Here is a 25,179-nt window from a genome sequence, read left to right as displayed (position 1 = left end):
GTTGTCCTTTTGTGTCCTAGAATGAATGGCTGGAGTGGAGGCCTTCCTAGCATCACAGGTGCAGAAGGACTTTTGAGAATTTTTAACCCTTTGCTAGCTACTCCCGGCCACAGTAAGTGGCTTCTCTATAGGAAGGAAGCAGGCAGTCATGCCACCCTGGGATATTAGACCAACTATCTCAGGAATTCTCACCCCTGCTCCACTCTCCATGCCTGGAGACACAGAGGACCAGTCCCACTACACAGAGGGACAAGCCAGGGTCTGTGGAGGTTGTGAGTCCTGCCGGAAGCTGCTCTTGCAGAAGGTGCTGTGAGGGTCACCTCCACACAGGCAGGTCTTGGGTTTTGTTCATTGCTAAGCCATGATGAGCACGGTCTAGGTTCTTTTTTTTTTTAACTTATTTATTTTTATTTTATGTGCACTGGTGTTTGAGGGTGTCAGAGTCCCTAGAACTGGGAGTTGCAGACCGTTGTGAGCCGCCATGTCGTTGCTGGGAATTGAACTCAGGACCTCTGGAAGAGCAGCCAGTGCTCTAACCACTGAGCCATCTCTTTGGCCCGTAGTCTAGGTTCTTAATAAATAGTTGTCTCATAAGAGAATGAATAAGTGGACAAATCACCCGTCCAGCCGCTCGAAGCATAGGCCAGTCACTCATTCTCTGTGATCACAGCAGCTGATACTTCCGAGGTATCATCTAATGCCGGGCACCGCTCCCATCCGGCCATGTGCACTGACTCACAGCACGCTCCCCCTCTCCCTCAGAGCAGACTTGACCGTGAGCAATAGTCCCCCCTCTACACACAGCAAGACTGAACCCCAGAGACATGCGGTCTCTCAAGAATCGCAGTTAGAAAGTGACCTTGCCTGGATTCGAACCCAGGTAGGTACAGACCTGCCCAGAGGCCTGGAGCAAGGGAAGAACAGGATGCTAACTGGTCCTAAGCAAGACTGGGAAGCTAGCTCCAGTCAAGCCAGCTATCTTGATCGCTAATCTGTTAAGATGCTAAAGCCCTCACTGTTTGTGCAAAGGGATGAGGGGCCTCAATTTTGTTCCTGCGTTCTCTCCGTGGCTCAGTTCAAGCTCGGTGGTGGCGAAACTCTGAAATCAGCACCCCATGTACATGCACGTCCATACATGCACGCACATGCACTTGCATTTACACACATACTTCATGTGGATGCAGTTCCCGAGACTTCTCGAATTCTATTTTCTGCAGAGTGTGGCGGCACATACACAGATTCTCGGGGCTGGGGCTGGAGGACCATGAGCTCAAATCAACTCTAGGCTACAGAACATCCCCCCCTCCCCCAAAGACAGGAAATAGGATCTACCCGTCCAGAGAGTACTTGCCTAGATGCATGAAGCCTTGGCTTTCATCCCCAGTGCTAGATAAATTAGGCATGGTGGCACAGAGCTGTGGTAGCAGCATTCCAAAGACGGAGGCAAAGGGACCAGAAGTTCATGGTCATAGCCTGCCCAGGCTAAGACATGGTCACAAAAAAACAAACAAACAAACAAACAAACAAAACAAAACAAAAAAAAAACCAAAACTAATTTGTCCTGTGCAAGCAAACATGAGGATCTGAGATGGATCCCCAGAACCTATGTTTAACATATATGTATACATACATACATACATACATACATACACACATATATACTGATGTTGGGCAGGGAAGCAAGATGGCAGGGAAGGGTACTTCCCACCAAGCCTGATGGTCTTTCAATATCCTGTGCCCACAAGATGGAGAGAACCATCTCCCAAACATTGTTTTCTGACCTCTACATGGATACAATGGCATACATGTGTTTAAATGCACACAAGTGAGCACGAGCACACACACACACACACACACACACACACACACACACACAAGCCTGGTGTGGTGGCACTTGTTCCTGTGCTGGGGAGGTGGAGACTGGGATGCTGGTACTCAGTGACCAACCAGCCTTGCCTACTTGCTAAGTTCTCTCTAGGTCAATAAGAGACTTTGTCCCCAAATCAAGGTGAATGGCATCTGAGAAATGACACACTTGTCTTCTGGCCTGCGCATGTGCCCGTGCAACCCCAAGTGCACACGCACAATATTTTTTTTCATCTCTGAGATCTGGCTCCTCTCCCTGGCAAGACCTCCACATCCCACCAGAGGTCGCTCTACCTTGGGACCCTACCTCTCTCAGATGGCATAGCCTCTCCAATTGCACTGCCCCTAGAAAACTGTACCCACGCCACCAGCTGGCCCGCTGCCTCAGGCCTTTGGTCTCCAGCCTCTCTCTTCCCATTTACCCTAAGTCTTTCTGACACCTAGCTCTGCAGAGCCTACGTTTCCATCTTTGGCTGCCATTCAGGGTCTGCCAGCAGCCTGTCAGCCGCCTTCCCACTGGATGTCTACCCAGTGTCTCAGTGAATTATCTTTCCACAAGCTAAGAAACTGCCTACAGCTGCTAGTAAGACGGCTCTCAGACCCGAGGCACAGGGCTTCAGAGGCGCAGCCCCAGGGACCTCTAGGAGCAAATTCGTTGCCAGTATTTTGACTGCCATGTTGAAGTGACACCGGAAGACCTGTGAGCTGTAGGCCAAGTGGACACCCACGCTCTAAGCGGACCACTCTGAAGAGAAAATGTGCCAGTTCCCCCACAGGTTGGTGAATGCTCGAACCAAGCTTGGCACGGATTCTGGCCCAGATTGTCTGGGTTTGATTCTTGGTGGCATTTAACAAGATAGCCCTGGAGAGATGACTAACTTCTCTGCACCTAAGATACCTTGAGCATAAAAAAAAATACGGACAGGATTCAAGCAGGACTGGGGGTTAGGTAGGATGACTCACGATCCCTAAATGACCTAGCGCAGGGCCCAACCTTTTGTAATCTTCGGTTTTGGGGTTCATCCGTTTCATCTTTTTCTAGGGCTTGGTCCAGACTGGTGACATGTAGCAAGGCCCATGCTGGGTCACTGAGAGTAAAGAGATGGAGAGAGCGTTCTCAAGGGATCAATTATCCAGATCTAGGTCCAGCCACATGGACCAAGGCAGAAATGCTCACCCGAGCCCAAGAGAGGAGGTGAGCCAGAGGCGGTGCCAAGGCAGGAAAGGGAGAGGACCACCAGACCAGGGCTGAACTACAAGGATACCTCAGGTCAGTCCCGCACTGCCCGGACCAAACCCACCTCCCATCCCTGGGCCCACAACCAGCTTGGCCAAGAGAACCAGTCCACAGGGAAGAGAATAGAGGCGTCAAAGGCATTTTATTCATGGAAACACTCAGGTTCAGGGGAGATGGCTACTAGTTACAAGCTCTAAGGCTCTCGTCAAACAGCCATGGGCTGGGGCACCCCCAGGGAGGGGTTGAGCTGGCAACCCCCTGGACACAATGGTGCCAGCAGATGAGGAGACAGAGGGCCCTTCCTCGCCACCTGCCCTGCCCTAAGGTTAAAGTGCGGCTGGGAAGAAGGAGTGGATAGAATAAGGAGCTAGAGAAAGCTGAGGTCAGCAGGGGCCCTAGGCAGGGACCTCCTGTCCACTACTGTCCCAGGTGAAGGGGATAAACTGTCACTTCTTTCAGAAAGACCAGCCCCAAGGACGGCAGGACCGGTTGCAGCTGCTTTCAGAAGGGTCCAGAACTTGAGGAGAGCAAAGAGCTAAGATCTCTGGAGGGAGGGACAGGGTGTGGGGGGAGGGGGATCTTCTTTCTTCTTCAGTGACACTCTGGCACCTGAGTCAGCAGGGTCCTGCCCCAGCCTGACTCCTAAGCCACTCCATTGAAGGGGTTACGTCCTTGGCGTGGGGAGCGAGGGGAGGCCTTTAGGGAAACCTATGGGGCTGGAGTTTCCGACTTCTGCCAGCTGTCTTCCTACCCAGATCCTCCTGCAAAGGGGATGCTGACATGATACCCACCCTCTGCCCATCACTGGGGATCCTGCCCCATCCGTTGTCTGGGTCCTGGCCTGGGCCTGCCCTATCTGAGGATCTCAGTCATCCTCAGCAGCTCAACCTGCTTCCTCTCTATCCAGAGGGCTCCTCTCCAGAAGGCTGAAAGGAAAGACCACACTTCACCTTCCAAAAGAAAAGTCCCGAAGATGTCTGCTTCCTCCCCTCATCTTGCATATATTAAATCATGCAGCTTGGCTCCAGCCCCTCCCTTCAGATCTCCATGGCAACCAGGCAGCATTCCAAGTCCATCTAGTGCCAGAGGGGGAGGGGGGCTTCTGCCTCTCCCCTCCCTCTTCCCTGGAGGGTGGGACCAGACATTCCACAGGGGACAAGAGGGGAGGAAGAGTTGGGGGCCCTCAGTCCTCAGCCCCCTCTTCCTCAACTTGAGGGGCTCCAGGAGGTTCTTCAGGCTCAGGGGTCTGGCCACCAGGGTGGGGATGGGAGTGGGAGTGCGATCCTGGCTGGGAGCCTGGCCCATCTTCACCCTGCATGTAGACGTTCAGGCCCTCGTGACTGGGTTCCTTGCCGCAGGCTTGGCAGCTGCAGTGTACGATCTTCTCAACCAGCTTGTCCACCCTGGGCACCTCCTCGTGGCCGGGGCACTCCAAGGTCACCTGGGTGGGGCAGGAGCAAGAAAAGGGATGCTTCCTGACGTTTGGGCAGGTGGAGAGACCCCAAGAATAACACATCTTTGGGAACCAAATATCTCATCCCATGTTCTGTGAACCCATCTGAGGGGCTTGAGGGGACTGAGCCCCTGAAGGAATTCCTATTTCTCCTCCTCATCCTTGTCTTCGTCCTCATCCTCCTACTCCTCCTCCTCCTTCTAGTGTACTTTTTAAAAAAAGATTATTTTATGTGAGTACACTGTAGCTGTCTTCAGACACACCAGAAGAGGGCATCAGATCCCATTACAGATGGTTGTGAGCCACCATGTAGTTACTGGGATTTGAACTCAGGACCTCTGGAAGAGCAGTCAGTGCTCTAACCACTGAGCCGTCTCTCCAGCCCCCTCTCTCATCTTCTTACACAACTCTCATCTTCTCTCATCTTCCTACACACAGCGCTACCATTCCCCTGGGCACGTGGGTGGGGGTAAATCCACCCTCACACACATACCGTGCTCCCAGTGAACCTGGAGGCAAATCCTGACCCCTTTCTCAGGTCTTCAGGACCTTCAGGCTGGTCCTGGCTGACCTTACCATGCCAGACCCTGATGCACTAACAGTAACTCTCACTGCCTGATCTGCCCCTAGAGACTGCTAATGTCCTTCCTTCTTCATAGAAGGTTCTGGCTCCCTCACTGGTCCCAAACTCTGCACAATTCTGATCCTAACTCAGCAAGGTTCACTCTATAGCAAGCCCCTTAGCAACCTGACCCTTACCTTGTAGTCATGTCCTTTCTCCCTCCCCCTCCTTTCTTCTACAGAACATCTACTCCATGACTGCTCTCAGGCACAGGTGCAGGTAGGGCACAAATGCAGGTGAGGCACAGGTACAGATGGGGCACAGGTGCATGTGGGGCACAGGTGCATGTGGGGCACAGGTGCAGGTGGGGTACAGTTGCAGGTGCGGTACAGTTGCAGGTGGGACACAGGTGCAGGTGAGGCACAGGTACAGGTGAGGCACAGGTGCATGTGGGGCACAGGTGCAGGTGGGGTACAGTTGCAGGTGCGGTACAGTTGCAGGTGGGGCACAGGTGCAGGTGAGGCACAGGTACAGGTGAGGCACAGGTGCAGGTGGGGCACAGGTACAGGTGAGGCACAGATGCAGGTGGGACACAGGTGAAGGTGGGGTACAGGTGCAGGTGGAGTACACTTGCAGGTGAGGCACAAGTGCAGGTGAGGTACAGTTGCAGGTAGGGCACAGGTGTCTGATATATTAGGAAACCTGTGCATGTGTCAGCTGCCCAAAGCAAAGGTACACAGTGCTTGAGAGCCTACGGCACAGCTTGACTGGGTCAGAGGGTCTGGAACAATGCCCTTGAGGAAATAATGCTGAGTCAAGAGCTAAAGAACTAGTAGAAATTAACTAGCTGAGGGGAGAGGCCTGGGGAGGGGTGGTGGTTCAGAGCAAAGCATGGAGCATATGCAAAGATCCTGGGGTGGAAAGAACAAAGCAGGTAAGAAGGGCTAAAGTGAGATGGGTTTGGTAAGTGTCAAGTTGCTGGCGAGGAAGGAGGTTCTAAGAGAGTGCTGGGAGACTGGCAAGCCAGACCAACAGAGCCGAGTGGGGGCAGAGAACGGCAGAGATTTCGATAACAATGAGTGAGGACTGAAGAGCTGTGGTCCCTGTGACACGGATATAACCTCACAGATATCTGGAACCTTCTACAGGTTTGTATCAGACTGAGAAGCCCTGGAGAAAGGTCCCCACGTATCCCCAGCAGGAACCCTGCAGCCTGCACACACGGTGAGTATCCGAGGCCTCCTGCTCTGGCTCGGGGATCGGGCAGCTGTACTCACAATCTCCCACATGGACTGGGCCGGCATGCAGGAGTCACAGTGCACCAGGGACTCTGTGGACTGCGGGAAGGTGTTGGGGACGCTGTAACTGAAGCATTGTCCTAGGCACGCCCTGTGGGAGGAGATGTCACTGAGCTCGCTCCAGAGGGGAGGCAGGGATGGGCAGTCCTGCTGTCCCTCACCCCTCCCTGGGTCCCTGTCCTCACCCTCTTTCTCCTTCCCAGAGCCCCACCTGTTCTGGATAGACTTGGCCTCACAGCCGCTGTGGCCCACAATCTGCGTGATGTTCTTGGCTTCGCACCAGGCACTCTTGTCCGGAAACAGGGCCAGCTTGTTGATGGGTGGCGGGGCAGCCAGCAACATGACAGGGAGAACAGTCCCCACCAGGACCCAAAGCATTGTGCCTGTCACCTCCGGAGCCCTGGAACTAAACACAGGTGGCAGGTGAGGTACAGTATGGCCTCAGAGATTAGAGCAGGGGTGTCTCCCAAACATCGATCTGATTCCAGGATTCAAAGTCGGATCTCCACAGACAAACCAGTAACTTTTTTTTTTTTTTTTTTGAGATATGGTCTTAATGTAGCCCAAGCCGACCTCAAATTAAGTCTGTATCGAAGGATGACTTTGCACTCCTAATTATCCGGATTCCACCTACCTATGGTAGCCCTGTGCCCAGCTCCAAATACACCTTGGACCTCTCTAAACCTCGGAAGCTGTAGCTATAGGTAGCATTGCACCTGGCAGCATTGGGGAACGGTCCTCGGCGAGATAGTTACTGATGTCAGACTGGGAGTGTGCCTCAGTGGAGCAGTGTGTGTGTGCCTAGCTTGCTCAAGGTCTCAGGATTGGATCCCTCTTATTATAAACTCAAAGTAATCCTTTGATCACAGCCTTAGAGACGGCTGGCCACGCCTCCTAAAAACACATTGATACTCAGCTCTATAACACTCAGTCAGATGTGTTTCTTCTTAAGATTCCCTACCAGGGTGTAGCACACATCATTAACCCCAGGCGGATCCTAACCATTTTACGGAATTCTCTGCTTCGGGACTAAGACGTTAAATTCCAGGGTCAGCCACAAGATGGCGCGGCAGGACAAAATCTGTGTTTAAAGGGAGCCACTCCGAGGGGGATTTCTGCCGCCTTCCTTAACTTTATCTTCTGTAGGCGTCACCCACTACCCCATCACACCCCATACACACCTCAGAATTCCCTGGGGACTTATGGTGTGAGAGCATCTATCTGGGATAGGATTCACACTTCCTCGGGGTGGTTCTGATAGGCTCAGTCAGGAAATAAACGCACTCAGTCGGGAACTGGATGAGCTTGCCTGTGGGGCAGCGAAGCAGGGACATATACCTTTAGTTCTTTCTCCGTGGGGAAGCCATGTACCAGGCCTATCTCCCACCCCACCCACTGGAAAGTGGTGGAGGTGACAGAGATAGGTGTTTTGCACAGTGTCTAGGGAGGTGACAATGAGAACCCAGGTGTGCTGAGGGAGTGCGATGCCAGGGAGGGTCATTGAGCACTCCTCCTTCCTCCCAGATATTGCTCCTCTGATGCAGAGGTCTTGGTCCCTGATGATGCTCTCTGCCCCTGGCTTGACAGGGGTGGGGACAGCTGGGGGTGGGGCTGAACAGCGTGCCTCGATCCCGATCACTTTCTGCTGTGACCTACACAACCCAGATTCACCGACAAGATCTACAGCAAATCTACATTTTTAGAGCAAGCACACCTGAATGGAACCGACTGGACTCCTTCCTAACTGCTACTCAACAGACTCCTGCTCCTGACAGACCCCCTGTCTTCCCTCAGGAACTAGCCTGAACCGATATACGGCCTTGGCCTTTTAAAGCGTTCCAAAGCCCGTAGAAAAAGACCAGAGCCCCTGGGTCCTCCCTCTGCTGGACTAGTCCCTCTCGAAATCAGAGAGGTCCCTGCTATATCATCTAAATCTGTGACACTTTCTTGGGAATGACAGGCAGGAAGTGAGTAAGACCCAGGTAGGAAGTGAAGCTAAAAGTCCTCATAGGAGTTAGGTTTGCAGTCCGAGCTGAGTCTTGACAGTAGTCAAGAGATGGACATGTGAGTCTGACTTACACCGAGAGATGAGGCTTGAAGCTGCCAACATCGGGACTGGCTGAAGTGGAGATCAGCCTGGAGGTTAACCACAAAGCTACCTGAAGACGGGATAAGGGGACATTTGCAGGGTCCCTGGCACAGAGAGAGTAGGCTGTTATTAGAGCTGGCAGACGTTGAGGAGAAACAAGACAGGCTGAGTTAGAAACCTGCCTGCTTTTTCTTCCTTTCTAGGTGCCTGGTGGAACAAGGATTAGCCATACCCTTCAGAAGAGTGCTACATCCCAACCCACTATGCCCTGACCAGGACCTGGGAGCAGAACACTGGGGCCACGCTCCACCTCCCCAGGACACAGCCAGAGCACCAATAGACTGGACCTTTATCCCTGGAGTTCCCAGTGTTTGATTTCTGTAGCCTAGGAGTTGTATGGCTTTAAGAGAGACTTTATCTCTCACAGCCTACCTTCCTTGGCTATAAAGGAGAAACACAGCTCCTTCTCAGAACTGGGAGCTGTACCAGCACCCAGCATCCAACACCCAACATCCAGTACCCAGCATCCAACACCCAATATCCAACACTAGCCTCCAGCACTCAGCATCCAACACCCAACATCCAGTACCCAGCCTCCAGCACCCAGCATCCAGCACCCAGCCTCCAGCACCCACCACCCAGCCTTCAGCACCCAGCATCCAACACCCAGTCTCCAGCACCCAACATCCAGCACTCAGCATCCAACACCTAGCATCCAGCACCCAGCATCCAATACCCAGCACTCAGCATTCAATACCCAGTACCCAGCATCCAACACCCAGCATCCAGCACTCAGCACCCAGCACCCATCCAGTACCTAGCATCCAGCACCCACCAAAACCAGCTTACTTTCCAGGATCATGAGTAAAGCTGAGCAGTGTCAGAAAGAAAGCAAAACTTGCCGTTAGGAAAGCCCCCCTTTTATCCCTCACACCCTATCCAGAGGCCATGGTGCTCTCCCCTCACCGGTGCAGGTTTAATCTTCTGTTGATTATACTTGCTTATGTTCACAACCAGCAACTCAGCTCATCTCTGTCTAAGCAGCATTTGGACTTTCCCTTCCTGGGCCTTCAGAGCCTCACCCAGTTTCTCATACCTTCCACCCCGAAGGTCACGCAGAGTGCCAGAGAGCCAGGGCAGGACCGGAGTCAGCCAGACATCTGCCCAATCAACATCGAGACTCTGCAGAGCTTGTCCCAAGACATTTCCAGTCACAGAGAAGAGCCATGGCCCCCCTGTGGGCCATCTCATTCCCTGAAGCTTGCACTCCCTTTCTGGGTTCTTCGAGGAAGGTGAGAGAAGGGAGGGTGTAGCCGGAGGGCCCTACGTTTACCCACAGAGGAAACATAGACATGGCTGAGTGAGGAGGGTAGAAGATCATAATTCTGGGTCGAACAGAGGATGACAGATGGGTACTGGTGAAGACTGAGGGAGGGAGCTCCTGGCTGAGAGCAAAGGCCAAAGGAGGGCCCCAAAGCCTCTCCAACATGGCAGGGAAATGTGGATCCTAACTACAGCTGCTGTTGGAAAGGCTGTACCATGTCAGCTTACAATCACTGTATGTGGGCAGGCCCCATCTCTCCCACTGTTTACATAAAGAACAGGGCAGCTGGAATTTGTGTGAGCTTCTATGTCTTGACAGTAGGAAAATCCAAGGCTTGATCTTGAGCAAATCAGTCAGTCACCCTCCCTCGCAGGTGGAAGGCTCACAGAAGTGAGAAAAGGGGAGAGCAAGAAATGGGGAGAGGTGTCCAGGGAGTGGGGAGCTGGGATGGGATTCGGGGTCTCCTGGGAGCTGCTCTCCTCTCCCTGTCAGAACTCTGGTGCTCACCCACTGCCTCCTCTGAGACCTGGCTCCACAGAGATCCAGAGTGAGCCCCACTCCTGAACCCCCAAAGATGAGCATAAGGTCACTGCAGAACCTGGTTCCTGGGCTCTGGGTACTGGAGAGGAGTGTCCCATTGGAAGTTCGGTTGCATCCTTAGCAGAGGCGGAGTTAATACAGGTGCTCACCCTGGGCACACCTCAGACCCGGGGATGGGGGCGGACATTTCTAGTGAACCTCTCAGGGTTCTGGATTCTGACAGGTGTAGACTTTCTTTCCAGCTCCCGGTAGAGAGAGCCTTACCTTTTCTGAATTGCCACTTACTCACACACAAAGGAAGCCCCCACAGGGTGACCCATGCACCTCACACGGGCCAAGAAGAGGCTCACCCTTCTCTCCCAGGCAGGAAGAGGGCAGAGAGTGCTGTGGTAGCTTCCCAGGGCCCTTGGCTCACAGGGCCCTTCAGGAATGCCAGGGGGTGGAGCCGTGAATACACAGGGCTTGGCTCACGCATACCTGCCAGACTCCACGACTGCCCTGAGACTCTCCAGAAAGGTAGAAGCCCTGGGCCTAACTTACAAAATCAAAACGCCAAAGACCAGTCAAACCGTTCAGGGGTATGACTTGAACAGGCATTTATCTGTGTTCTCCACATGAATCTGAGGCCCAGGCATATCAGGAACTGTGCCCCGCCTTGCTCCCCCCACAAAAAAACCCCTTAATGTCACGACTGACAGAGTCCCCTGGGCTGCAGGACTAATGCCTAACGCCTACAGCAGGATGGGACTTAGTTCTCAAGGACTTGGCTACGAACAATACCACCCACTAAAGCCTAAAGTCTTTGTACAGCAAAGGGGTGACCTGAAGTATAGAGGGAATAATTGACTACCACTCCCCCTAGCTTCCCATTTATTTATTTATTTATTTATTTATTTATTTATTTATTTATTTTTAAATTTCAAGACAGGGTCTTACTATGTACCCCGGTTGTCCTGGAACTCACTATGTAGACCAGACTGGCCTTGAACTCAGAGACCTGCCTGCCTCTGTCTCCCGAGTACTGGGATCAAAGTCATGAAACACTTATGCCTGACCCCTCATTTCCTCGTTTGTTAAATATGAAAAGTCAGGACCCTTCAATCCCCACAAGAATTTTCAAGGTAAGTTGTACCCACACACCCCCAGGCTTCTTACACACACACACACACACACACACACACACACACACACACACAGAGAGAGAGAGAGAGAGAGAGAGAGAGAGAGAGAGAGAGAGAGTCTTTCCTCCGCTCCCCACAATTACCGCTGGCTCAGGTTCAAATCTCTGATCAACCACCTGAGCACTGTGTGCCTCAGTTTTCTCATCTGTAATGTGGGAACAGTAGAGGCCACTCCCGCTAGGCAGCTGTAAGAGTTAAACTGAAGAGTGTATATAAGGTTGTCACTGTGAGGTTACAGCTTCAGGAAGTCACCATGAGGAGCAAAGGCTTGCCCTCACCCCGGGCCTCTTATCCATTTTAGCCTCTGTTCCTCCCTCCAGATCCGGTTTAATCCTTTGTGTTTCTCAATCCGGGAAGCATCTGCCAAGTGATAGGGATTTAGGGGATACCTTGAGTTGAAATTTAAGCAAGCAACAAGATGGTTGGGGACGGTTTCACAAGGGGCCAAGTGTCACTACCACACTTACTTGCCAGGGCAGGAGTGGAGGCAAGTACTCACTGAACTCTACCCCTTCGGAAGACAGGGGCTTTGTGAGTAAGCCCCTCTCGAGTCTAGCTACCGAGAGCGGGCTATGCCTGGTGCCCACTGCGCATGCGGCTGGTGGAGAGGGTGTGGTGCTTGTGGCCGCTGCCCTGGGCTTGGGGATCAGCAGGGTGGGGCAATCCTCCAGGTCTTGGAATGAGTACAGGGACTTCCTTGAAGGGATCAACTGAAAAACCGCTGCTGGGGAGGGGGCGAAGCCGTATCGGGCCTGAGGTGCAGCTCACACCAGCCAGGCCCGGCTCTAGATTCCTGGGTGCTGAGGGAGAGCGGTACCCCAGAATTAGTGTCATAGGGGCAGGGCTGTTCACATAGAGCGTGTCAGTGACCTGTACTTCACCTCTGTAAGCCTCACGCTTACTTACCACCTGTGCAATAGACCTCGGGCCTAGCCTGGGAACATCTGGCTTAGGCGAGCCCCTTGGGGAGAGTCCGGCTCCAGTGTGCCGCTGGAGGCCACAAGGATTCCATGACCCCAGGAGCACCACAGGGTGACTTTCCTTCCTTCAGCTCCAGGGCAAAGCCTGAACAAACTGTGCAGTGGGTTGATACCCCCGGGGATCTGTCCCCTGCCACCCAAGCCTACCTCCTACGGCCAGGTAGCTAGCTCCACTTCCAAGATCTGGGTATTCCTATGCAGACAGTCAGACCAGAAACCGTCTCCAAAACAAATGTATGCTAACTACCGGCTGCAGGGCAGGCCTACACATCTGCTCAACAGAAGTTCCCCTCAGACCTCACCAACAACCCTGCCCACTGCACAGCCTCCGACCCCTGGGGTTGCCAGTGGGAGGAAGGAGCTGAAATTTCACTTTAAGGAGGCTGTACCTCTGGCTAGGACACAGCATCCACTCCCCTGTCTACCCCTCCAACACACAGGCCCAGGAGAGAGGTCTGGCTTTTCAGGGAAGGGTGGAGAGGGGTGGGGGTTGGGGGGGTCACCAAGGAAACGCCCCAGCCTTGTCTCTTCTTTGGCTCTAAGTCAAGGCAAACCCGCCCAAATGGTTCCAGCATCCGTGGGAGTCTCGGGAGGCTGGCTGCTCAGTGACAAAGAGTGGGGGGCTGCCTGTTGACAACTTACTTCCCCACTCTCAGTCTGTGCCAGCGAGCTGTTTTCCTGGGGTGTTCCGAGTTTCAGGCTGGTGGCTTCCAGCTGGGCAAGGGCCTTGGAAAGCCTGCAAATGTGGCTTTCTCCCTTGATGCCCCCCCATCCCCACCCCCACCCCCCAGCCTGGCCAAGGCAAGCAGCTGCCCCCTTTAGTGACGCTTGTAAAAGAACATCGCCTAGCCCGGGAGCCAGAGCCGGCTGGAGGACAGGTGGCCGGCAGCAGAACCCTGCGGTGAACACTGCCTCACTGGGGTGGAATGCTTACAAGGCTCTACCCGCTGGAAACGCCAGCTAGCTCAGGCAGGCGGGCGCTCGCGCTTGTTCTCTCTCTCTCTCCCTCTCTGCCCCTGCAAGTGGGGGTGGGTGACACCGGCCAGACTTTGGAGCAGGGAAGAGGAGGATTTGGGGTCTTTTGTAGTGCCAGAGGAACTCTCCACGAGCCCAGCTGGGGGACCGCGCCTCGGAAGCTGGGGCAGGATACTATGATTTGGAGAGAGGAGGTCAGGGTGGTTCTCCGCGACCGAGGGAAAACAGAGAGACAACACGAAAGCAGAGACACAAGCCCAGAGAAAGTGAAAAACAGGGCGAGAGGGACAGCGGGAAGGACAGAACTAAGAGAGCATGGGGGCGGAAATGGAGCGATGGAGAGCCAGAGACCTGTGGATGGGAGACAGGGACCGAATGAGCAGCAGCTACGAAGGGACCAGGATAGATCCAGAGGACCCGTGAGTCCAGTGTCCCAGCGCTGCCCGGCGCCTGCCGGGCGACGCTCTCCCTCCTACTCTCAGTCTTGGCGGTGAAACTCCTACAAGAAACGGAGCCCCGGGGCGCGGCTGGCGACCGGCTCCGGACGCCGCCGGTGCCCCTGGCCACTCGGGAGCCGCGCCCACGTCCCGAGCGCGGGCGATCGGAGGCTCCGGGCTGGCCGCCGAGCTGCGCAACGCAGAGGTCGCGAGCTGGCGGGGAGTGGAGAGGAACTGCTGGGCTCAGGGGACACTGCAGGTCGCAGAAGCAAAGGGACCCCAGCTACCCCGCTCCAGCGTGCGGGCCCGGGCGAGACTTACCGCGCGCGGCGGCCGCGAAGAGCGCGGCGCGTCCTCTTAGAGGTCTTAGAAAGTGGGATGCGAGCCGCGGGGGTCGCAGGCCCGGGGTCCTCGGGCTGGGACGGCCCCGCGAGGCTCGGCTGTGCTGCGCTGCTGGCCGTCTGCGGCCCCGGGCGGGCGCGAGGCGCGGGGGAGCGGCGGGCCGAGCGCCTCCGACGTCAGGGTGTCTCAGTTCCAAATAGGGAGCGAGGGCGGGGGCAGCGGCGGCGAGGGGAGGGATCGCGCGGGCAGGGCGGGCGGGCGAGCAAGCGAGCGAGCGAGGGCCGCTCCCTCTGCGCGCGAGCAGGGGTGCCGGGGCCATGGGCCCTGCACCCCCGACGGCCAGGACAGAGATGAAAGGGCACGAGCCAGGCGCCCGGCCGCTTCCCAGGCTTTGGTTTTACTCCGCCTGGCTTTTCTAGGTTGTCAGGTCTTGCCAGGCCTTGGAGTGACAATAGTGGACCTTTGGAATCCTTGGAGTGGGAGCCTGGCCTTGGACGCGGGCTGAGAGTGGCGCTCCAGCCTATTGGGGGTTCCAACACCAGGAACCCATCCGAAGCTGTGCCCGATCTTCCCTCAGAAGGTTGGGTTCTGATCTGTTCTGTGTTCTTGCCTCTTGACTTTCAGTTGCCTCGAAACAACTTAGCTAGAGCATCCAGAGAAAGGTCTGAGAGGCCAAACCCGACTCACTCTGGTTCCTTGAAGAGAAGACAGTGCAGTTCCTTTCAGGGAGGGGTTAGCTACCTAAACCCAATAAAGGTGGATTGCACTGGGGTAGCCTGGTCCATCCTAGTAAGAAGAGAGCTCTGGATCGGTGCTGTAGTTCAGTTGGCAGAGTGCTTACCCATCATGCAGGAAACCCTGGCCTCTATTCCCCAGCATCCCATAAACTGGGTCTAGCAGTATCCACGCAAGGTCAACTAAAATAGCAAGTTCCAGGCCAGCCTATGAAGAAGAGGAAAAAGGTAGTGGGCCTTCTCTGTTTCTTGAAGGTGATAGCCCGGGGCACCATCAAAAAGAATTGTGAGACTTGGGGATCTATCTGTGTCTGTTATATGAGCCCATTTATTTATTTATTTTTCTTCTTTTTCTCTTTTTTTTCGGAGCTGGGGACCGAACCCAGGGCCTTGTGCTTGCTAGGCAAGCGCTCTACCACTGAGCTAAATCCCCAACCCCATGAGCCCATTTATTAAGCCATTCGGTTGCACTCAGCCCTGCCCATCTGATGTCTCCAAGTGGTCAAGCATGGAGAGTGGGGAGTGGCAAAGAGGCCTCCTAGTGGGCTAACGGCCACACCATGGCTGCCCCAGGCAATCTGCTCTTCACCCCAGCTGTGCTGTTCCTCGACTAGAATTTTTCCTTCATCTCCCTTTCAACACATCCTTCATCTACCAGCTAGAAAGCTTTCCCAAGATCCTCGGGTGACATACACTTCCTCCTCTTCCAGGTGTGATCTTGCAGCCTGGGATACATCTGTTCCTGCTAATCTCGCTTTATGATCTCCTCCATCAATCCCCTGAGGGTAGGACCCTTCATTTTGTTTTAGTGTTATCCCCCATTTAATAAATGCAGAGAGCCCAGAGACAACTTAAGTAGTTCATCAAAAAGTTATACGGTATGAAGCTAAGGTTTGGAGGACCATGCACTCCAGAAACCACCCTTGCTACATTGTAGCTTGTGTAGGCCATTTTACAGCCAAAGCTTGCCAGCAGTCTTACCTCAGACCTTGGAGAGGATAGGAGTGGATGTCTACAGTTCTGTAGATTCTCTAAGAACCCAACCTATTCCCAGTAGACACGTAATCCCTACATTTGGAAGGTAGAGACTGAAGGGTCAGGAGTTCAAGACCAGCTTCTACTAGTTACATGCTAAGCTGGGCAATGTGAGACTCTGGCTCAAACAGAACAGGAGTTGATGAGATGCCTACGATGGTAAAGTCACTGACAACTCTGACAACTGAGTCTAGTAACCTGAGTTCAATCCCCAAGACTTATTATTTTAGGAGAGAACTGACTCCTGCAAGCTGTCCAGAATGTTCCACAGCAGGTTTAGACACCTAATCAAGGATGTGGGGTTTGAAGCTGAGTTACATCACATGATGACAGGAAGCTTCAGCGTGGGCAGAGAACCTGCCTAGAAAGGGACTCAATATCTTTTAGCCGCTACCATTTTATACCCAGCTAAGCAGTCTGCTGTATCTCATCTATTCTTTCCCACAAACCCATTGCTCCCATTGCACTAGTGAGAACAAAAGTGTCATTAGCCACCACCCCCACACAAGATCACATTAATAGTGTCTGACAAAAGATAGATTTGAATGTACAACCCACAATCCTATGCTCAGCACACACTCTTGGCTGCCTCAGAGCCCCTCCCATTGGGATGCTGCACCCCTGGGATCCAGGATAATGGGGCCCCAGCAGGAAAGGCAGAACCTGTCAAGTCAGAGTCTCCAAGCTCCAGGAGATACACCTGGTTGGCAGCACAGCTCCAGCTGCCCAGGCAGGCCTGGCTGGCACAGGGCATGGGCTCATGGCCAGAGCCTGCTGGCCCTGGGCCAATCTCTTGGGGCCAAGTAAAGTGGGGCCCAGAGCTGAGAGCTGAATGCCCCTCTCCCCAGCTCATTAGCAAACATCTGGGCTCAGGAAAATGACTGACCTGGAATGTGACTGGGCTTCGAGGAGCTGCCCCCTCCAGTCGGGGGTGGGGTGGTAGGGTAGGGTGGGGGGTGGAGGGTGAGCTCCCTCCTGCAGGGCATGGGGCTCCAGCCAGCTGTTTCCTCTAATCCTGTCAGCCTGACCTCCTTGGGGGTCTCATGAAGAAGAGTCAAAGCAGCCAAAAGCCTTCCTTCTTGCCCAGGCCCACAGCCTGAAAGCATCCACAGCAACCCTGTCATGGTGGTTACGGAAGAGCCGGGGTCTCCCTACACAGTCTGACTCCATGTTTCCATTCATGGTCTCTGGGGCTCTGTGCAAACCTGGTGCCTTAGTTTCTCCATCTGTCCAGTGCAATCAGGAAGAACATATAGTCCAGGCAGGTGCTAACGTCCATTCATTCATTGATTTAACAAATATTTATTGTGTCTGCCATGTGCCGGGCAGCCATGAGAGGCTGAGGACCTACACGAACTACATCAGCAAATCTTCCAGAAACTTAAACACAGAGAGGGAGACATCACAGACAGTTAACGGATGGGAGGATTTTAGGCTTGTGTGTGAGTAAGGCGGTGGGGGAGGGGAGAGCTGCTGAGAAGCTTCCAGAAAACAAGGCAAAGGGGTGATGTTTAAGGTGAGATTCTGAGAAGGAGCCAGGACTGAAGGAGATAAATGGATGCAAAGCGCTGGGCACGGTTCCTGGAAAATAGCACGTGCTCCATAAAATGAAAGCTATTTTAGGGAGGAGGATCGGATATACAGCTCAGCAAAGGCGCTGGACTTGGGTTCTCTGGACCGAGTCCAGGTGCTAGCACAAGGCTTCCTCGCCTTCCTCTGGGGATGAGGCTTGCAGAGCCTCCGTTTCCTCACCTGGCAATTAGGGTGCAACTGAGAGGGACAGGCAGTTGAAGGCTGCTGGGGGAGTGAGTCACAGCCCTCCACGGTGTTGACTCTGGTAAGGTGCCCTTGCTCCAAAAAGTAGCTGTACCTTTGTTCCTGTAGGCAACTCTACTGAAACTCCGTGGGTCAGGGCTGGACGGGTGGATCAGTGGTTAAGGGCATGTACTGCTCCTCCTGAGGACCCAAGTTTGACTCCCAGCACCCACCTATAACTCCAACTCCAGGGGAGCTTGATGCTCACATGCAGACTCCCTCATATTCATATGTCTAATTCAATGGATCACAAAATTACATACATATACATATACATACATGCATGATACATACATGCACGCATACATACACATGACATGAAGGTAGGAAGGGTACTTACTGAGAAGGTAGATTCAGCAGGAAGAGAAAGGAAATAAGAAAAAACGGGGAGAGATATGGCCAAAGTATGTTGTATCTATGTATGAAATTGAGAATTTTAAAAAATCTGTTTCGTTTTACTGTGTTTTGTCTGCATGTATGCAGTGTTCATAGAAGCCAGAGGGGCCATGGGATTGGACCATGGGGTTTTGTAGAACTGGAGCCATTATGGATGGTTATAAGCTACCATGCGTGTGCTCGGAATTGAATGAGGGGTCCCCTGGGGGAGCAACTTAGCCTCAGTGTCACCTTTCCAGAACTGAGAATAAACAGATAATTTTGTTTTTAATGTTTAAACAGAATCTTACTATGTAGCCCTAACTGACCTGAACTCTGTGTAGACCAGGCTGGCATCGAAGTCACAGAGAGCCTTGAAAGTACTGAATTAAAAGGACATGTGCTACTTAGCTGGGTGAAGGAGTAACATTTTTTTTTCTTTTCTTTTTTTCAGAGCTGGGGACCAAACCCAGGGCCTTGCGCTTGCTAGGCAAGCGCTCTACCACTGAGCTAAATCCCCAACCCCAGGAGTAACATTTTTAAAAGCACCACTGAGGGGCATGGAACCAACTATTACTGTTGCACTGTCCTGTCCACAGAGGAAAAAGATTGGGCCACACTCACTTGTAAGTCAGTAGCAGCAAGATCTGGGCCCAGAACCAGATGTTCTGACTTTGGGCCTATTCATCCAATTTGACTGTGGCTTCTGGGTCTAAGAAAGTGAGAAAAGGGACAGGGGACAACAGATCTGTCCTCCAACAGTGTGGGAAGCGGTGTCTTAGCCAGTCCTGGAGAGTAAGAATGAAGGCCCTGGACAAGCTCGCTTTCTTCTTTTTCCTCACATCGTGTGTGTGTGTGTGTGTGTGTGTGTGTGTGTGTGTGTGGTATGTGTGTACATGTGTGTGGTGTTTGTATCTATATGCATGGTGTATGTATGTGTGGTATGTATCTGTATGTGTGTGGTGTGTGTATGTAGTATGTGTGTGTGGTATGTGGTATGTTTGTGGTGTGTGTGATATGTGTATGTGGTATGTGTGTGTGGGTGTATGTGTGGTATGTGGGGGGGTATATGTGTGGTGTGTGTGTATGTATATGTGTGTGTGTTATGTATGTGTGGTGTGTGTATGTGTGTGTATGTGTGTGTGAGTATGTGTGTGTGCCGTATGTGTGTGTATGTGTGTATATAGTATGTGTGTGTGGTATGTGTGGTGTTTGTATCTGTATGTGTGGTGTATGTATGTGTGGTATATGTATGTGTGTGCTATGTGGTGTGTGTGTGGTGTGTGTATGTAGTATGTGTATGTGGTGTTTGTATCCCTATGTGTGATGTGTGTGTGTACATGTGTGTGATGTTTTTATCTGTATGTGTGGTATGTATATGTGTACATGTACATGGTGTTTGTATCTGTATGCATGGTGTGTGTATGTGTGGTATGTGGTTTGTATGTGTGTGGTGGTCAGTGGATGTGTAACATGTATGTGTATACACGTGTAGTTCTCTCCTTCCACAATATGGTTTTGGGGAGGATACTCAGGTTGCCAGGCTGGGTGGCAAACCCCTTTTACCCAATAAGCCATCTCTCCAGCCCACAAGGGATTTTGCTGATCTTTTCAGGGTGGGAAACGGAGAAGTAAGGCGAGGACTCCGCTGACAAGAGTGAGAGAGGGAGTGAGAAGAACTGCGTTAGAGAACAGAAATTGATGGTTTCTGAGATAGAAATACAAACCCCTACAACTGTCCGTTTCCCAGATGAGCCTCTCCACCAAAAATCAGATTGGATATGTCAAACAGCCAAGATGCCAAGTCAGGGAGGAGGGCAGAGTGTGCGAGCTGTGCCCCACTCCCCTCGTGCTCCCCTTATGCCTCCCACCCTGAAACAGACCGCTCTGAGTTCTCATCAGCATCACGAAGCCTAGCAGTAACACAACTGGTTCCTGGATCAGTCTCCACATCCTCCCCTTGTATGCCCCGTTTTTCAGCTCCCAGGGGCCCATAGCACCCAGAGTGGGAAGAGGATCTTCCTCTCTTCTCAGAGTTAGCCTAACCTCCCTTAACATTTCTGTGCTCTACACAAATTCATCAGGGAAAAAATAACAACGAATCCATCCTGACTGGTGGAATCCAGCTCAGCAGTAAAGCACTTGCCTAACACGCCCAACATTCCAGGCTTGGTCCGAGTGTGGCAGAAACAAACAAAACCTTTGTAAACGTGGCTGCCGGGTGTTTCTATTTGGTGACCATCTCCTGGCTCTCGGGAGGGGTCTCGGTAGACACAGAGGGTCTACAATCATTTCTATATCCAGCAAAACAACTCTTCCTGGTAAGGCAAGCAGAACCTGGTTTTATCTGTAATAAAGTGAGAGAGAGAGGCAAAGTCTGGAAGGCACTGAGTCTTCTGTCTACCATTTGAGGATAAACTGATCCCCTGCGATCTACAGGGAAAGCAATTCTTTGGTTGGCGATGTATGTTGACCATGTTATGAGCTCACTGGCTGTGCAACTTTCTTCCTGGAGAGGGAGGTGCTCAATCTCCCCTCTGTACTGTGATGCTCGAAGAGACAGGGCTCCCCACAGTCAGTCTAGGGTTGGGTGATTGATCACACAGCGAACCAGGCGCTGGGCTGAGCAGAGGACATGCTATACCAAGGGTTCTCAATCTGTGAGGCTCAATAGGCCCTTTCCCAGGAGTTGCCTGAGACTATCAGAAAACACGGACTTACATTCCTCGTAACAGTAGCCAGTTTACAGTTATGAAGTTGTAACAGAAATCATTTTATGGTTGGGGTTCACCGCAACACTAAAGGGTTGCAAGCAGTAGGAAGGTTGAGAACCAGTCCGTGCTCTAGAGCCAAGGAGAAGCCTTTCTTCAGACTCAAAGTCACTGACCGGTCGTGATCAGTAAACGGCACCCACTCAACGAGCAAGTTAGTTTTAGGGGCTTCAAAGTATTACTAAAAGGGGGGTGCCGTGCCCTTTATCCCAGCACTTGGGAGGCAGAGGCAAGCAGAGCTATGTGAGTTGGAAGCCACCTTGGTCTGAGTATTGAGTTTCAGGACAGCCAAGGAGACATATTTATGAGACCCTGTTTCAGGGGAAAAAAATGCGAAGGGGCTGGGCAAGGCTGTCTCACAGAATAAGGACTGATGGTTTGAGGAAGTTATGTGGATGCTATAGTGGATGGTGGTTTAAGAGATAGGATATTTAGGGGTTGGGGATTTAGCTCAGTGGTAGAGCGCTTGCCTAGCAAGCGCAAGGTCCTGGGTTCGGTCCCCAGCTCCGGAAAAAAAAAAAGAAGAGATAGGATATTTAGGGTTTCAAAGGTGTCGTCATTCCATGAGGCTGTGAAGATGGGGACTGTGGAGATGGCTCGGGCAGTAAGAGTCTGCACGGCAAGCATGAGGACCCGAGTTTGGATCCCCAGAGCCCACAGCAAAACTGAGCACAGGGCTGGTGAGACAGCTCCACAGTTAAGGTCACTGGCTGCTTTTGGAGAGGACCCAAAGGTTGGTCCCCAGCAGCCATGTGGCAACTCACAGGCACCTGTAACTTCAATGAGAATGCAATGGCCTCTCTCTCTCTCTCTCTCTCTCTCTCTCTCTCTCTCTCTCTCTCTCTCTCTCTCTCCCTCCCTCCCTCCCTCCCTCCTATCCTCCTCCCTCTCCTTCCCTCCCCTCCCCCCTCTCACACATACACACAATAATAATAAATCTAAAGAAAAAACAAAACTATTTTTGAATAATAAGTGGACCTTAAAAAAACCATAGTTGACCTCAAACTGTTCCTACCAATTTCAAATCAATGATAGGCCATCACCAACTCCAACTGGCTTAAAAGTGTGTCAAATCAAGTTTAAACTGGTTTCAACTGGCTTACATCAAATCAAGTTGAAACACAATGAAACCACTTGGCAAGAACCCATAGCAGTGCTTTTGGGGAGCACAGACCGGGGAGAGGAGCCTGGGCTGTGAGGACGGGTCAAGGTCAAAGGCCCCTGTGCTGTTACCCACTACCTACTTGTCTCTTGAGTGAGTTTACCTCCCAAATCTGTCTTCATCTATGAAGTGAGGATAACGCTATTCTCTCACGGGCTTGCTATGGGAACTAAGGATGGTGTATGTGTGTGCACAGTAACTAGTCTATAAGACACGCTCAATCAGTGTTAACTACATAACCACCTAAGGCAATCAGAGTAATGTTGGCTCAAACTGGCTAGACACAAAAGAGAAAATAATGGCAATAAAAGTGAACTTTTTTCCCATACCTTTCTTCACCCACCCACCCACCCCTTTACATTTTTTAAAGACACAGGGTTTTACTATGCAGCCCTATACAGTTTATATATATATATGTTTTACTATACAGGGGTACATCTGGCTCTCCCTTGAGTATTTAAGGATACTGCCACTAGGGTGGGCTTTCTACCCTCTATTCACTATTGAAGGGTCTTCACTTATCCCCCCAACCCCTACTTGAGCTTCCAGCTCTGAAGCCCCAAAGTGAGGGCCGAGAAGTTAAAGGCTATAATCCTAGACACACACAGCAGCAGCCACGGTCCTTAGGCAAGCAGGAAGCTCTTTTGCAGGATCCCCGCTCCTTTGTCCCTCTTTCCTCCCATCTCCATCCTAGCCTGCTACTGAAAGTCCAAGACCAAGTCAGAAAGCCACGTCAGACCTCAGGCTGGAAGTTACTTGGCCTCACCAATATGCATCAGAATGAAACAAAGGAGGGAGGTGAGAAAGGACACCTTACCTCCTCAGAGAGAACAGGAGCTCACTGACAGCTGTTTGCCTTGTTCTTTCTCCCTGGGAGCTTGTGGATTTCCACTCTTTAACAGTTCTCTGACACAACTTGACTACCCGCCTTACTATCATACATTTGTCCGTGTGCTGAGGACGGAAGCTAGGGCCTCTTGCTTGACGAGAGCTCCATCACTGAACCCTGAGCTGTGCCCTAGACAGTGTTTTTATATGCCTGTGCTCAAAGCACTCCCAAGTGAACCGCAAAGCCTGCGGGGTGGGAATTCCCCCATCTCCTCTACAGATGAAGTAACTGAAGTCTGAAGGCTTGGGACCTCCCGCCGGTGCCTGCGGGTGAAGGATGGCGCTCACTCGGCTGGCTCCTGGCTCACTCGGGTCCAACCTGTAGGTCTGCACTTCCCCACTGTATGGCCCTGCCTCTCCCACCTGCTTTTCCACTGCTGCCCTATCCCACGCGGAGCTGCTTGCTGGACACAGGACATCTCCCCTGAGCCTGCCCAGGACATGTGCCCGGATACCACCCGTTGCTCTCAGCACACTTGAAGGAAGTGGTGATGGCTTCCAGATGAGCTTATTCTCCTAAATTTAACATTTTTTTTTTCGGCACTTAGAATTTCCACTCTCTCCCTTCCACCCCTTTGCATGTATGCAATTAGAAAGCATGCAACAGGAAACCAGTCCAGGGGAAGGCAGACCCAGCTCCATGGACTACATCTTTGTGGAAATACTCTGCAGAGTTTATTTGGACAAGGTCAAAAATAGTCCTTCCAACAATGCAATCAGATTGAACCATGACAAGCAAAATGCAATTATGGGTTGGTTACATTAAAAAAAAATGTAAACAGAGGTTTGAGAACCAACAGCAAAAACAAGAGCCATCTCTCTTACCCCAGTGTCTGTTTCCTACAGCAGGATTGTGGGACTGCATTCTTGGGCCTTTTGAAAGCGGGGAGAGGGTGACATTCACTCAAAGGGACAGCTCAGCAAAATGTTCCAAAAGCCACGTCTCAGAACAAAGGCATGCTTCTGTAGACAGTAAATGTGCCCCAATAAAGGCTCCCCAGCCACTCGGAATGCAAAAGTCATCCACCTAAATGATTTCAAAATACATATTGTTCTGGGCTAAATTACACAGTGTCAAGTTCAGACTGTATGTATTTATGTATGTTGGCAGCGCAGGCCACTTCTGGGGCGCCACAGCTTTGCTCTAGTATCCTGTGCCCAGCTGGGTGCCCACCACTGGATCCTTAAACCCATGAATTTCCTCATGTTTGATTCCAGAAGGGCAGAGGAGAGGTGAAGCTGAAACTTCCCAACCTCACAAGGGAGCAGGGCCTCCAGAGGATTTGAATTTCCAATGAAACTTCAAGTAGGACAGAATGCTCCCCCTTGCCAACAAGCTCATCTGAGGTGGGGGAGGGAATAGAGGATAAGATGAGGCTTTGTGTTTCTGATGCCCTCTGCGAGAGCCACAAGGTGGGGACACAAAACGCTCTGGGACCAAGACTAACAGAACAGCGGGCCTTCCTTTGCCTGGCCCAGAATCACTTCCTCCAGGAGGGGGCTGGTTCCTGGGACACTTCTGCAGAATCCTAGGATGTTGAGGGACAAGATCAGTGCAACAGAGTACTAAAACCTGCCAGAGATGTCCCTGGCCATTCCGTGTTCCTGTCATTTCCTACCTAGAGACACAGGGTCAGTTTTCCCTTTGTTTTTGGATTGGGGGAGGGCTGTCACTCTTAACTCTGAAGGCAGACAAGTAGGGGGACCCAGAGGGATGCCATGTATAAAGCTAATACAGAGGCACTGGAGGGAGGAACCCAGTAGCAGGACTATTTTTTCTGCTAATGGCATGGGCTGTTCCGCACGGGTTAAGAGGGCCACGTGAAAAAGAGCCAAGCGGCTGAGGCAAGCCACGGTCATGACTTGCTGTCCTGGGCACAGCCCATCTTTGGCAGAGCATCCTACTGCCTGCTCACGTCCACAGCCCCAAACATGCTTCAGGGAAGGGAAATAGAATACAGAATAAGGGAGGAAAAGGCAGAGGGCGGGGAGAGGCCACCCTGAACTCACTCACTAAAGCTCTTCCAAGGGCTGAGGTCTAACCCGCGTGCCTGTGCTGCCCCTCTGCCCTCTAGGGTCATCAACTGCTTGTCCTTTCCCAGCTACAGGCACCCG

General features: G+C 52.2%; 1 protein-coding gene across 1 annotated transcript; it reads right to left on the bottom strand.

Annotated features, from left to right (window-relative positions):
- Nucleotides 1-3,226: 3,226 nt before the first annotated feature.
- Nucleotides 3,227-14,444, bottom strand: Nbl1 (NBL1, DAN family BMP antagonist). The gene is made up of 4 exons (XM_032895469.1): nt 14,264-14,444; nt 6,628-6,822; nt 6,396-6,507; nt 3,227-4,544 (listed from the first exon to the last, which is right to left on the bottom strand). Exons 2-4 carry the CDS (start codon nt 6,792-6,794, stop codon nt 4,287-4,289), a joined length of 537 nt encoding a protein of 178 aa, XP_032751360.1. The 5' UTR covers nt 6,795-6,822; nt 14,264-14,444; the 3' UTR covers nt 3,227-4,286.
- Between the last annotated feature and the right edge of the window lie 10,735 nt (nt 14,445-25,179).

Source organism: Rattus rattus, chromosome 1, assembly GCF_011064425.1.
Source record: "Rattus rattus isolate New Zealand chromosome 1, Rrattus_CSIRO_v1, whole genome shotgun sequence".
In the NCBI taxonomy this organism is placed as follows: Eukaryota; Metazoa; Chordata; class Mammalia; order Rodentia; family Muridae; genus Rattus; species Rattus rattus.
The sequence above is the reverse complement of the archived record's forward strand: the minus strand, read 5'-3'. Positions and strand labels throughout refer to the sequence as shown.